This window comes from Mesitornis unicolor, unplaced genomic scaffold (assembly GCF_000695765.1).
Source record: "Mesitornis unicolor isolate BGI_N332 unplaced genomic scaffold, ASM69576v1 scaffold10320, whole genome shotgun sequence".
Taxonomy (NCBI): Eukaryota; Metazoa; Chordata; class Aves; order Mesitornithiformes; family Mesitornithidae; genus Mesitornis; species Mesitornis unicolor.
The window spans coordinates 76,359-89,476 of record NW_010156258.1 but is presented as its reverse complement, the minus strand read 5'-3'; the positions used below and the strand labels follow the sequence as shown (position 1 = coordinate 89,476).

The window sequence follows — 13,118 nt, the reverse complement described above, 5'->3', positions numbered from 1 at the left end:
ACATAGTGGGACTGAGTGCACCCTCAGCAAGTTTATGGGCAACACCAAGCTGGGTGGTGCAGTTAGTTTGCTAGAGGGAAGGGATGCCATCCGGAGGGACTTTGACAGGCTTGAGAAGTGGGCCCATGTGAACCTCATGAGGTTCAACATGGCCAAGTGCAAGATCCTACACCTGGATCAAGGCAATCAGTACAGGCTGAGGGATGAACGGATTGAGACCAGCCCTCCAAAGGAGGACTGGGGTTAGTGACAGATGAATAATTGGACATGAGCTGGCCATATGCACTTGCAGCCCAGCAAGCCAGCTGTATCCTGGGCTGCATCGAAAGGAGTGTGGACAGCAGGTCAAGGGAGGTAATCTTGCCCTTCTACTCTGCCGACATGAGTTCTCACTTGGAGTATTGCATCCAGCTCTGGGGCCCCTGCCACAAGGATGACATGGACCTGTTAGAGTGGGTCCAGAGTAGGGCCAGAACACCTCTCCTGTGGAGAAAGGCTGAGAGAGTTGGCATTGTTCAGCCTGGAGAAGAGAAGCCTCCAGGGAGACCTTACTGAAGTCTTTCAGTACTTAAAGGGGGCTTGTAAGTAAGATGGGGAGAGATCTCTTACCAAGGCCTGTAGTGACAGGACAAGGAGCAACGGCTTTAAACTGTAAGACTGTAGGTTTAAATTAGACATAAGAAAGAAACTCTTTATGATGAAGGTGGTGAGGCACTGGAACAGGTTGCCTAGAGAAGCTGTGGATGCCCCATCACTGGAAGTGTTTGAGGTCAGATTGGCTGGGCCTTGGAGCAGCCTCATCTAGTGGAAGATGTCCCTGCCCACAGCAGGGGCCTGAAGCTGGATGGTGTTTAAAGGTCCCTTCCAACCCAAGCCATTCTGTTCTGTGATAAATGTGTCTAGGGAAAGCCTTGGGGTTTGCTAAGGTACATTTGAAATCCTTTTTCTTGGGGAGTTGGCGGGTGAGGGGCGTTGAATAGAGAAGACAGCAGAACAATAATGTGCTGCAAAATATGTTGGTTTTAATCCTTTCATGTGAATCTTAATCCACATGGTATAGATGGAGTCCAACTGGGACTGTTTTTTTTTACCCAGTGCTGGACATGTAGCTTTTCTCAGATGGCATGGAGATTAGAGCAATCCAGCAGCCTTGCAGTTTGATAGCATTTCTGAGGCTTCACTTGAGATGCAGTATGCGTTTCTTCATCCTGATAGAGATAATGGGTTTTAAGCAATTACACCCAGGCTAATTCCTTTTGATAAGAGCTCTACATTATCTAAAAAAAGAATCCTAGCCGCCTGGGAAAGAACAATGTAAATGTGTCTCTCATGGACTCTTTCATTCACTCTTCTCCGATATCTTCAGATGATATGCTGCAGATATTTCAAGACATAAAAATCTATCAGTATTTTCTCTTTTTTAGGTAGAGAGTATTGCAGTCAGGAGATGTAACAGTACTGTTGGCTTGCAAGCTATGGAGGGAGCCCTGTGCGCTTCAGATTATTCCGGGCTACTATGGTGATTACAGCTTTGACATAAGGAACCGAATTCGGTCCCTTTTAAAGGAGCCACTTGTTCCCTCCCTGTGCAGGCTGTATGATTGTAAGGTGTGGGTTGCTTCTGCTGATTAGATCGATCTAAATTTAGTAATTTGGAATGAGTAGGAAGAGTTTATCACGCTATTTAGCATAGAACTCAACCCCTATTTTGTGTTTGTCTGCACTGGAAAGAAGACTATGATGTTGTTGTGTGTTAATGCAGGAATGGTAAGAGATCTCACTTTTTTAGTTGTTTGTTTGTTTGTTTTTCTTCTTCTCAAGACGAGTAAAGAAATTTCAGTAGTTAGCTGCATTTCTGGTACTTAAAGAAATTCCTTTTACTCTGCTTAATCTCTCTGACTTCTTATACATATATATACAAATGCATAGTGTAGGATAGAAAATGTAATTGATTGCATTTAAGAAGTGTAGGGGGGGAAATCCCAAAGCAACATGCTGTTTGTGTAAATGTGCCACTTCTAGGACAATCATATTATATATTTTAAAAAAAAAAAGCATTAACAGTATTGGAAGGTTTTCAAACATTGTAGGCATGTTTGTTATAACTTGTTCTTTCTCTCCCAGATAGTCACAGATTATATTCTTGATGAGTAGCTGCCTGATGATTATTGGAGCTGGGAGGAGAGGCAAGGGAAAAAGGGGAAGATTGAAGATAAGGATTATAATCTCCCATGCTGATATGCTTTGGTTCTCCTTCCCCGGAGAAGAGCCTGGGAATGTGTGGCATGCTGTCTCTCCCTTCACCTGCCTGCTTGCTAGGGAAAGTCACTGAATGCTTCCCAGTAGGAGCCTGATCAGCTCTTTCAAAATGGAGGAAGACAATTTGTGTGGATGTGTCTCTTTGGTGGAATTAAAAAAAGATGCAGAAATAAGATTTCTTTTATTTCTCAGTTTTCTAAAATGGCTTTTTGCATCACAAATGCTGTAGTTAAGCAATGCAGTACAGAAGGGGAAGATTTGAGATTTTGCTAGAAATAGGAGTCAGAGTGCCCAGCTTTAATGGCGGGGAATCCATTCCTTATTGCCAGTGTGGCACAAGAAGGGTTGTCCCTGCTCAACCCCCTCATTTACACAGTGCTGCAGCAAAGTGGTGGCTAGACTGAAAATAAATGGAGGAGTTCAGGGAGGGAAAAACATTACCACCATTTGCAAAGTTGGCTGCATTTTTTTTTCCCCTGTCATAAACTGTTGTGAATTTGAAAGGGCTGCTGTATTTCCTTCACAGACATGGCAATGTTTAGTTGGCAAATGAAACAACCTTTTGTTCAGAAAACTCTTTGGAGATGAAAGTCATCAGCAAAGTTGTCGCTGTGTCTCCCATGACTGCCTTGGTTGAGGAGCTGGACTGTGTGTTCTAAGGCTCCTTGATGCTGAGGCTTGAGTGCTTAGTCTGAGCCAATTTGCTCATTCTTCAGCTCTTACTTTTTTGGCTTTAATTGGCTTCCTACTGCATGTCACATTGCATTTTCCTTTGGCTGGCGGATGTAGAGTCGACTTCCTTCTCTGGACTGCTAAGAGAACATGTTTTCTTATTAGACAGAGCTGTCTAGCACAGGCTGGAGGAAGCACCTTGTGTAAGAGTGCTAAGGCACAAGCGTGTTCTTTGCAATGATAATACCTTCTCAGCCTTCTGGGCGATTCCACAGATTACTTCTCATCTTGTTCTTTCATAAATGATAGGTAGATGCAAAACTTGTGTGAAGATGAAGCTCTTAGCTCTCTTTCCTCATATATAACAATGTCCCTAATGCAAGAGGAAATCCTCACCAGCCCTTTCTTTGAGTTGTGTAGCTTGTTGAGAGTTTAAACAGACCACCTGTTCTCTAGATCCTGCACAATTTTGCTGCCTTGTTTTCTTGGTTATCCTAAAAATGACAAGTTGCTATTTAATGTACTCGGACTGACTTCACAACCTATCTATTCAGTCATCTGCTTTCCTCGTTCTCCTCTTTGAAAGGATTTCATTTAGTGACAGCAATGAGATGGTGCATCTAGGTGATGGGACAAATTAATTTAAGTACTCCATGAACCATTGCTAGGGAACAAACACTAGCTCAAAACTGCATAGGCTATGTCTGGGCTATCTTGCCTCTATATTATTAATATGGCAGGCCCCAGACTACTATGGAGGGGGGTGTATGTGAGTAACACAGGGCACTGCAAGAATAAAATATTTGTAAAAGCTCCTCATTCATCTGCCAGAATAAAATGGAGCCTCACCTCTTGCCGAGATCAGTGTCTGTAGCTCTGTGCCTTCTGTTACAGTTACACGAAACATTGCTCCCTAATGCACAGCAAAGAATGTACCACTTTGTTGAGCAGCTAGGGATACTCTTGCTGTTAACTGCTGCAGGACAGAAGGCAGAACCCTGAATTCCCAGCTTGCTGGATACTGAGCCTCCTGGGCCACCTAGAAATGCAGCTCGCCCTTGGAGTGTCTGCCCTGTGCATGCTCCTTCTGACCTGCCAATGCTCTGCAGTAAGTTCTCGTTCTCTTGCCTTGTGATGCTGTCTCTGTGTGCCCCCGCCTTATGAGAATCTTAATTTATCTTAGCAGTGACAAATGTTATTGTTTGTAAAGTATAAAATTATAACTGTTACAGGCTGCTCCTCTTCTTTCCTGCAGCCTGTTCCACAGCCCTCCTTCCAAGTTTGTGTTAAACTGGAATTGCTTTGAGACTGTGCTGTGAGAAGGGCTTTACAGCACTAGCGTCCAGACTCTGAACAGATCTGTTGAGGAGTCCCTGTGCCCCTGTCTTTCCTTTTTGGCCTGCCTTCTCTTTTGAGGGTGCTAATCACCCCCTACCTTCGTTTAGCATCAGAAGGTCTTTAGTGACCTTGGAAGAAGAGAAACTGAGCTGTTGGTGCTAATCTCAAACACAAATGCGCAGCCCTTGCCACATTAGTTATGCCTTTGTCACCTCTAGATTGGATTAGTGCTGTGCATGGTATGTGGGTGTACGGCTGAAGATACACGCAGAACAGTGATGTCTGCTTGTTTTAGTGTCACGACAGAGTATTTTCTAGAGAGACGTCAGTGTTTGAGGAGTGTCCTCAGTCAAGATCCTGGGCTGACTTCTCACAGTGGTCTACTGGAAGCTAGTTTGGCTGTCAGGCAGTACTTTAAAGCTTACCTGCTGCTCTTACTGCTTTCTGTGAGAGGATAACTTGAAGGATTGAACAGGGCTGCAACCTAAGATGTAGTGAGTAAATATATGAGAGCCCTGCAGCTTCCTTTATTTTTTGTTGGTTGTTTTTCTGTATCAGTGGTTTTACTATATGATGCTTGAGTTTAGAGGTATGCATTGGCAGTGGAGATTTTTCTCTCCAATTCACATGTGAATGGTGCAGAGAATCCATCTTCCTTATTAGGACTAGTCAATCACTCAATCAGGTACATAATAACAGTCTTCTGGGAGGGATATAAGAGGTAAGGGATTAACCCCAGTCTGCATTACAAATGAGTTTAATGAAGTACTGATGTTGAATACAGCAGGTCATGGCAATGAGGAAATTGGACTGTTATGACTGAGTCTGTACACGTGAACAGCCCGCAAAGCAAAGAGCATGCTGGGAGGGCAGGTAAAGACAGCGTCAGTCCTTGGTTCAACTGTTTGCTGCACTGTAACTGGAGATAAAAATATGCTTTTTCTCTTGTTGTTATGCTCAGTGCATACAGCTGCTCGTGTAGCTTTTAAATGCCCACAGAAGTCTTGATTCTTTAACCTATCCTTCTCCACACTGCTGTGGAGGGGACAAGCTGCATTTATAACAGGCTGCCGCGTGGGTGGTTTCCTTCCACGAGATCAGCTTCTGTGCTCACACCTGGATAACATTTGGCATGATAGTTCTGAGCCAGTGAGTGGAGTCTTAATCTACAGCAAGAAGACATATGGAGCAATAGGAGAGGAAGACTTGGCAAGTATATTGATGTTCATGTTACTAGCTGGTGGGTTTTCCAATCTAACTGGTGAATTAGAGCAGTTGTAGGTCACTGGACTTTGTGTGCTGGGGCTTGATTTGTTTAAATTTTAGCTTTGCCTCTGTGATATCTCAGATCAACCTTTTGGTCCAACTGCTTTTGATGTTGTTACAGCCATCTACTTGGTTTTAGCAAGATCTGTTCTTCAGTGTTCTGACTTCTCCTGTTCTACCTGGCTGCTAAAGTATTTTGCTATGGATATGGAGCTGGTGGGATGCAGTAGGCTGTTCATGTTTGGAGACTGAGTTTAGGTAGTACTCTTCTCTTCCTGAAAAGATTTCTCTGGTTGGAACTATGAATCAAAGCAGTTTGCTCTTTTGGAAAGTAAGAACCTGCCAAAATCCATGTGCAGCGGATGGGGTTATTCTTTAGGCTACAGAGCCAAATCAACTAGAAAAATCTCCTGCTGTGTCTTTGCCAGGTCCTCTGGCTATTTCAAGTGGTTCACACTTTTGCCTGGAGCATAACATACTGCTTTGGCAGCCTTCTGCAGAGAACTGCTGTTGTCATTCTGTGCTTCTAGCGAGACAGTCGCAGAAAACACAGTCCGAACACTGTGTGTTCCTTTGCTCTGGAGGGAGCCTCCTCTGCTCGCGCTCCCATGTCCCGGGGCTTCCACCAAAGAGGAAATGTGTGCAAGAAACAGGTGTGGTTGCAGAAATCTAGTCAAGCAAACAGCATCTTCTGAAATCTGAAATCTTCCTTTAAAATCAATTAGGAAGGCAAGGAAGCTCAGCTATGTACAGGAGCCATGACCCTTCACGGGAGAAATGACTGCTCATTTTTCAAGAGTGACAACTTACTATTCTTATGGCCTTCAAACTAGAAAAGAGTTAGTTTCCTACTTTGAACTGTCTACTGATGTCAGCAAAAGACTGATAAAAATGCCTGATTAGATTACACCCTCACTGTAGTAATGAAAACCACTTATTGATGTTTAATTGTCTTACATAGCACTTGGTTTGTAGTAGAAAAACTGCTATCCCATTGCATCTATGGCTAGTTTTCTCCTTTTTTTTTTTTCTCCTTACAATTTTCTCTCTTGCAGTATTTAATTACGTCACGTATTACAATGAAACAGATTGCCCACAGTAAAAATGGTGGGTTTAGGAACTCCTGCTCCAGCGAGATTAAATGCTAATTGGAGTGCAGAATGGGGTGCCCAACCTTATTCTGTTTCATTTATTTTTTGGTCAAAGCCCATCCTGGAAATTCTTTTGTTAACTGTGTGTTCTCTTTTTATTCTCCTGCCTAGCTTTCTGCAGAGGGCGTGTTGTGAGGGTGCCCAAAGGTCCTCTTATTCGAGTCGTGGGCACAGAGGTGGTGATCCCTTGCAGCGTTAGTGACTACGATGGACCCAGTGAACAGAACTTTGACTGGGAGTTCTCTCGGGAGGCTGACTTCATGCGGATAGTGAGTACCTGGGATCCTACATTCACCTCTGAGGAGTACCAAAAACGTGTGGGCCTCGGGGATATCAAACTGAGACGGAGCAGCAACGATGCTGTGGAACTTGTGATTAGAAACATCCAGCCAACTGACCAAGGGAGATACAAATGCTCCACGCCCAGCACTGATGCCACCGTTCAGGGAAATTATGATGCAGAGGTCCAAGTGAAAGGTATTTCTGAAGAGTGAGGTGTGCTCTAAATTTCTTTTTGATATTGATTATAGATGTACCCTTAAGAATGTTGGATTTCTGTTGCGTATGAGCATTGTGATTTTTTTTTCTTCTTGTTCCTGTTTAATTTTCCCAAAGACAAAATCAAATTAGGAAGTATGATAGCAAAGACAAGTGAGGTGAAGAAGCAAAGAGAGGCTGTTTACTATAAACACCACTACCTTTTTTTTTCCTGTGTAGTAAATATGTAAATAAAAATGGAAAAACTAAGCAGTGGGTTTTCTTAAGATGTCTCCAAATACTTAGGGTCTCTAAGCCTTTGGGTAGAGAGGCTAACTTCAGGTGAAAAACACAGCCTGTCTCCTCTCATTTCTAGTGTCATTTAGGGATCTTTCTATATAAAGGAGGTAATGTTCCTTTTCCCCTTTAGCATGTTGATACTGCAGTCAAGCCCTAGCTTTGCGCTCTCATTTAGCGTTCTTCAGTAATAACTCGGGAGACTATTTTGTTCAAGTGTCTCTTATCTTTTACTCCCATGAAAATAAAGATGATTGTGGATGGGAATAGTCAGAATGATGATGTTTGGATGAGAAGCTGAAGCGAGGGGAAGGATAAACGAATTTGAATGCTTATCTTGGTTTGTTTAAAGTGGAGCACTTCCTTTAATGGATTTTCAGCTGAACTTCCATGTTCCTGGAATACATGTATGTGTGGAAGAAGGAATGATTGGCCAGGTGTTGCTCTGTGGTAGTTTTACTGACTTGCATTTGAACAGGTCAGTGTAGGTGTTCTCTTCTTGCTTCCATTTAAAGATGCTTGTGTCTTTTGGTGTTTTTTTTAATAGTGATTGCCGATGGCTTATCAGTGAGTGGTTCAAAAGCACGTTCATCAATGTCTCTCAGGCTGTCTGAGGGTGACTCCTTCAAGTTGCGCTGCTCAGCAATTACCACCTCACCGGAGCACACTCACCTGCACGTGACTTGGCAGATCAAAAGTGGATCAACTTGGCAGGACATCCTATCTTTGACTCATGAGGGCAAATTCCAGCCAGGTCCTGGCTATGAAGAGCGCTACCGTAATGGAGATATCCGCTTGGACACAGGCATGAATGACACGTATTGGTTATCTGTATCCCAGGCCTTGTCGGAGGACGGGGGTGCCTACAGGTGTCTTGTGAGCGAGTGGGTGAGAGGGGCAGACAGCTCATGGCAGAGGATTCAGGAGAAGAGTGTGGAGATCGCAACTGTGGCAATCCAACGGACCGGTGAGTGTTATGGATGGGCTGGGGCCATAGCTGATAGCTACAGCAGTGCTTTGTCCAGAGCAAAAATTGGGTAGGGTGAACTAAATAAGGAGAGAGGAGAACCTAGGGTGCTATTTGGATAGCTGGCCTGTTTACATTTGAGTTGGCATAACTTTTCTAGTTTTTACTGTGGGGAGAAGAGAGATGATGATGTTGGAAGGATTGACTGGAGCCTCTTAGATGCCTAGACATTGACTTTATTTCATCCTTAGTTCACTTCACCTTGCTTCTGTTTTTTGTATTTCTTGAATAAACATTGTATTTAACCCCTGAACACCCCAGAGCTTCCCTCTACGCTTTCATTAACATAGAGTTGGCCCATAGCACTAAACAGCTTCACTTCCCTTGTAAAAAGTGGCTTGTGAGTCAGTGGCACATGTGAAGCTTTTCTGTATGTTGTTTATTAAAATAGCATAGAAAGATCAAGAGGAAGAAGGCAGTGGTAATTTAACAGGACAAATTATCCAGTTATTTTTATCACTGACACTGAATTTCTGGTCTGATTGCTCCACTGTAATGGCTATGTTAAACACATCATTGCATGCTTGACTAAGGCGACAAAAATACATATACTGCTGTGCTGAGGATATCTAGATATCCCTGCCCATATAGATTTCAAGAGTAGATGCACTAAGCACTTAATTGTATTAGCATTACCACTGCTGGTTGGAGGAGGGAAAGTGAGGGTGACGCATCTTGTCACTCAGTAGGTGGAAAAACCAGGCAATGATGTTCCCTCAGAAATGAGAGATGACAGTTTTTTAGAAGAATCCAGACGGTAAGAGTATCTTTTCATTTTTGTAATCCTTTAATCACTGTAGGGAGAACTTAGAACTGCTGTGGGGTTTTTTTGGCTAGCTCATTTGGATATAGGTTTTTTTTTTTTGTATCCTGGTGGTACTTAGCCTGTGAAAATTACACAGGATCAATCTGTCCCCTCCTTTTCAGGGTGTCTGGTACACAGCAAAACTTGTAGGTGCTCTCTGCTGTGGCAAGGCTGGCTTAATTAAGAGCTGCTGTTCTCCGTTTTGTCACACTTTTGGAGAGTTTGATTTCAGTAGGTGAGATTTAATCAGTGACTGGAAAACAAGGTGAGGTTGGCCAGAAGTAGTAGTGCAGGTTTTTTTAATGTGGTTTGGGTGTGCAGTTATGTTTGTTTGTGATTTTGGTGTGTTTTGTTTTGGTGTTTGGTTTTTTTGGGATTTTTTTGCCTTCACTTTTTCTCAGTCATTGGCAGCAGTGGTACTTTGTCAGGGGTGTGAAGGCTTTTTTTTTTTTTGAGTTATGCAAAATGGAATAGGCTATTGTCCAGCAAACTCTTGTGGAAATTTTTACCCGCACATCCTATAGTGGGACTTGAAGAGCATCTTGTGCTGACATGTGAAACCTCTGCACTTGCATGCTAAAATGAACTGCAGCTGTAAATGGTATGCCTGGTTGCTGCATTTCCTTCATTCTCACCTGCTGTAAACTGTGAGGTTGAATTTTTAGGAAACAAAAGAACCAACCAACCAAAAATCTCACCAAAACAAAAACAAAACATCAAAAGATTAATTATTAACATAGCCAATGAAAAAAGTCATGCACAGGTTACTTGTGTAACTGTGTGGGTTTGTTTTTTCTTGTTACTCTTCTGTCTACTTGCCCATCACTTTCATCTTTGGGTCTGACTTTGTCCTCATATGTCTCTTTTTAATAGTGCCTTGCACAACAGGTATATAAGCTTAAGTGAGGCCTTCAGGCATGTCTGTAACCAAAAATGAAGCATTGAGAATATACATATGGGTAAAGTCTCTTTAGAGTTCCTCTGTAAGCATATACTGCTAGATCTGAATGCCCATCACCATTTTGTGAAGGCAGAAGTGTTCTTTGGAAGAATGCTACTTTTATCCTTGCAGATGAGTCTTATTTTGTATTCTGGTATTGGCCTGTTAAATAAACTAGGCTTTCCTACTGATTCCAGTCCTGTGCTAGGACAGTGAGGTAAGTCCCAGTGAGATACTCATCAAACCCTAACCCTCATGCCTCACTGCATGAGTAGTGGGGCTTGCTACACTCTGTTCACTTTGCCTGCTCTGTGCTGTCAGGTGGTGAGCGGTGAGATGAGTATTGCTTGGTTTTATTTGCAGTAGTCATGGCTGCTGAGTTTGGCCTTGGCCTTTTCTATGTTGTCTCTCATTCCTGATGATAATCCTAGAAAGCTTTTACAGATGGGTACCTATTATGTAACAGAACATGGTTTTACACAGAAGTCACTAATCTGCACCGGAGACATAGCTGCCTGTTTAAGGCAGGGATTTGTATTTTTGCTCATGGTCTTAGTTGTAGATCTGCTGAAAAGAGCTATTGCTGTAAGCAGCCATGTCTACTGGCCTCAGTTGAGGTTTTTAAGAGCAGCTGCGTTATATGCTGTGGGAACAGTGCTGCAGTGAGATCCAAATCTAATCTTTAGGCAATGTGGAATGAGGTAATGAGCAAGTGAAGACATGTGGTGGCCGGGTAACTTGGTGAATGATTTGCACTGAGATTTACAAACAACATACATGATACCCCCAGCTCACCTCTCACTAGTAACTAAGGCCGGCTTTTCTACTCCTGGTCCTGACATTTTCATTCCATGACTTTTCTTTTAACAAAGCTGTGGTCAGCCTGATAGCCTACAGAATGCAGAAGGTCCTGTTTGAATAGTGACTATGACTGTATGTGCTTTGTATATTAAAAATATCCACTGGCTAGTGGAGGAGTTACTTAAATGTGTTTTAAGTAGCTATTTACATTGCTTTAAAGTCTCTAGTGTATGTTGGTCAGAGAGAGTTGGTAAGTGGAGTCAGCAGTATAAGGAGCTATTGCTGCCTTCTGTTTCCTTCCATTTCATGTTTCTGCAGTACACCTGACATCAGTAAGGACTCCAACATGTGGCTGCTTCTCATCTAAATCTGTTCTGTTAGAGGAGCTCAAAACCATTTCAGCAGAAACCAAGTTGAGTTCTAATGTAGTTCTTAGTGATTTCAGTGGCTACTCTCTCTTCTGAAAGAGTCACAAAACACCTTGACTCTCCCATGAGAATAGAAAATCCTGTACATGTTTTCCTGCTGTGTGAAGTTGACATGCAGTCTGTGAGTGGGCCTCATGGACCAACTGCTGTTGAGTTATAAAACCCATGTTCTCCTTCCCTTCTACCCAGCGGTGCTCATCACACATCCCTTACTTGACTGATAATGTGTACTTCCCTTATAATAGATCATCAATATCCAACAGGTGTTTGAAGGTAGGGCTAGTGAACTATTTCAGAAGCTTCTGTAATAGAATATGAAGTCTTGGATAACTTAGTGGACTTTTTAAAATGTATATAAATTATTTTTTGTTTGAATTTTTGTCTCTTCATTTCTAAGCTCTAGATGTGGTCATCTCCACAAGCAATGTGTCTGTGACTGAAAGAGACTCCCTGGATCTTACATGCAACATCACAACAGACAGGAGTGGTGTTTTCCAAGCGGAAGTGACGTGGTATTTTTCTGCGTTACCTGATGATACTTTGTCAGATGCTCAGGTTTTGCTGAGCATGGACCATGATTCTGTTGTCAGTGATTCAACTCTCATCAGCCTGAGCCACGTAGATAGGAACTCCTATCGCCTGTTAGTACGTGATGTGGATGTGGAAGACTCTGGCTACTACTTCTGTCAAGCAGCTGTCTGGGTACCACTACACAACGGGAGCTGGCATAAGGTGGTGGAGAGGACATCTGCACCAGTCAGTGTGGTGGTGGCAGCATTAGGTGAGTGATTCTGCTTTCAGACTTCATGAGTAATGTACCACTCATTCCTTGGCCCCATCATAAAAGGGAGAGGACTTTGCAAAATCTCTTCTGTGCACGTTTCTCCCTTGTTTGCGTCTATCATCTGTATGTAGAGTATCTCGCTGTCGTGTATAAAAATGTTGATCTATCCTGTGGGGTTTTGGGTTTGTACATTGTAGGGTTTTAGGATCTCTCACCACATGTCCCACCCATGCACTCCACTTTCTGGTGTCATTCAGCAGTCTGCAATTGGGAAATAGAACTTAAAAGCCTTCCTTGTTTTCCAGGGGCTGAAGCTGCCCTTGTTGTCATGTTGCCCGTTTTCACCTCCCTTGTACCATTAGCAGGGCTCTGATCCAGCAGCAGGCATCCTGTCTGAGCTCTGAACACAGCGATTTGAAACGCTTCCCCTGATTTTTTGAGTCATACAATAAAAATCATTTATAGTGGAAACTTCATAATGAGCTCTAATAGCTTTCAAAGTTGTTGGTTTTTTTGTTTTGTTGTTTTATTCAGTAGAGAGATACCACATCCTACTGAAGGATTTAGAATGGAACATAACATTAAACTGCTTTATTCTCCTCCCTCAAAACACAAGTCCATTTTACGAGACCATGTCACATAGCTGTTGAGTAGTGTGGCTGAGTGAGAGAGACCTGGCTTGTGGCTAACTTAATGCTAGCATTGTTGATTAGCATAGCGGCCACTAAAACGAATCTTCCTGCTGTATGTAATATCCTACTCAGTGTGGTGCATTTTTCATTATTCAGTCCTGGAGATGAGTGGATTTTTAGCATTCTGGAGAACCAAATTATTATTTTTGAGCTTTAGGTTATGGCCTCCCTACGTGACTTC

The 13,118-nt window shown here is 42.8% G+C and overlaps 1 protein-coding gene across 1 annotated transcript in view; it reads left to right on the top strand.

Moving 5' to 3' along the window:
* The first annotated feature begins 381 nt into the window (after positions 1-381).
* Positions 382-13,118, top strand: part of PTGFRN (prostaglandin F2 receptor inhibitor) — a 44,949-nt gene continuing 32,212 nt past the window's right edge. The window contains exons 1-4 of the mRNA XM_010186118.1: positions 382-463; positions 6,798-7,163; positions 8,008-8,427; positions 11,859-12,242. Of these exons, the coding sequence (XP_010184420.1) occupies positions 382-463; positions 6,798-7,163; positions 8,008-8,427; positions 11,859-12,242 (1,252 nt within the window). The remainder of the gene's footprint in view (positions 464-6,797; positions 7,164-8,007; positions 8,428-11,858; positions 12,243-13,118) is intronic.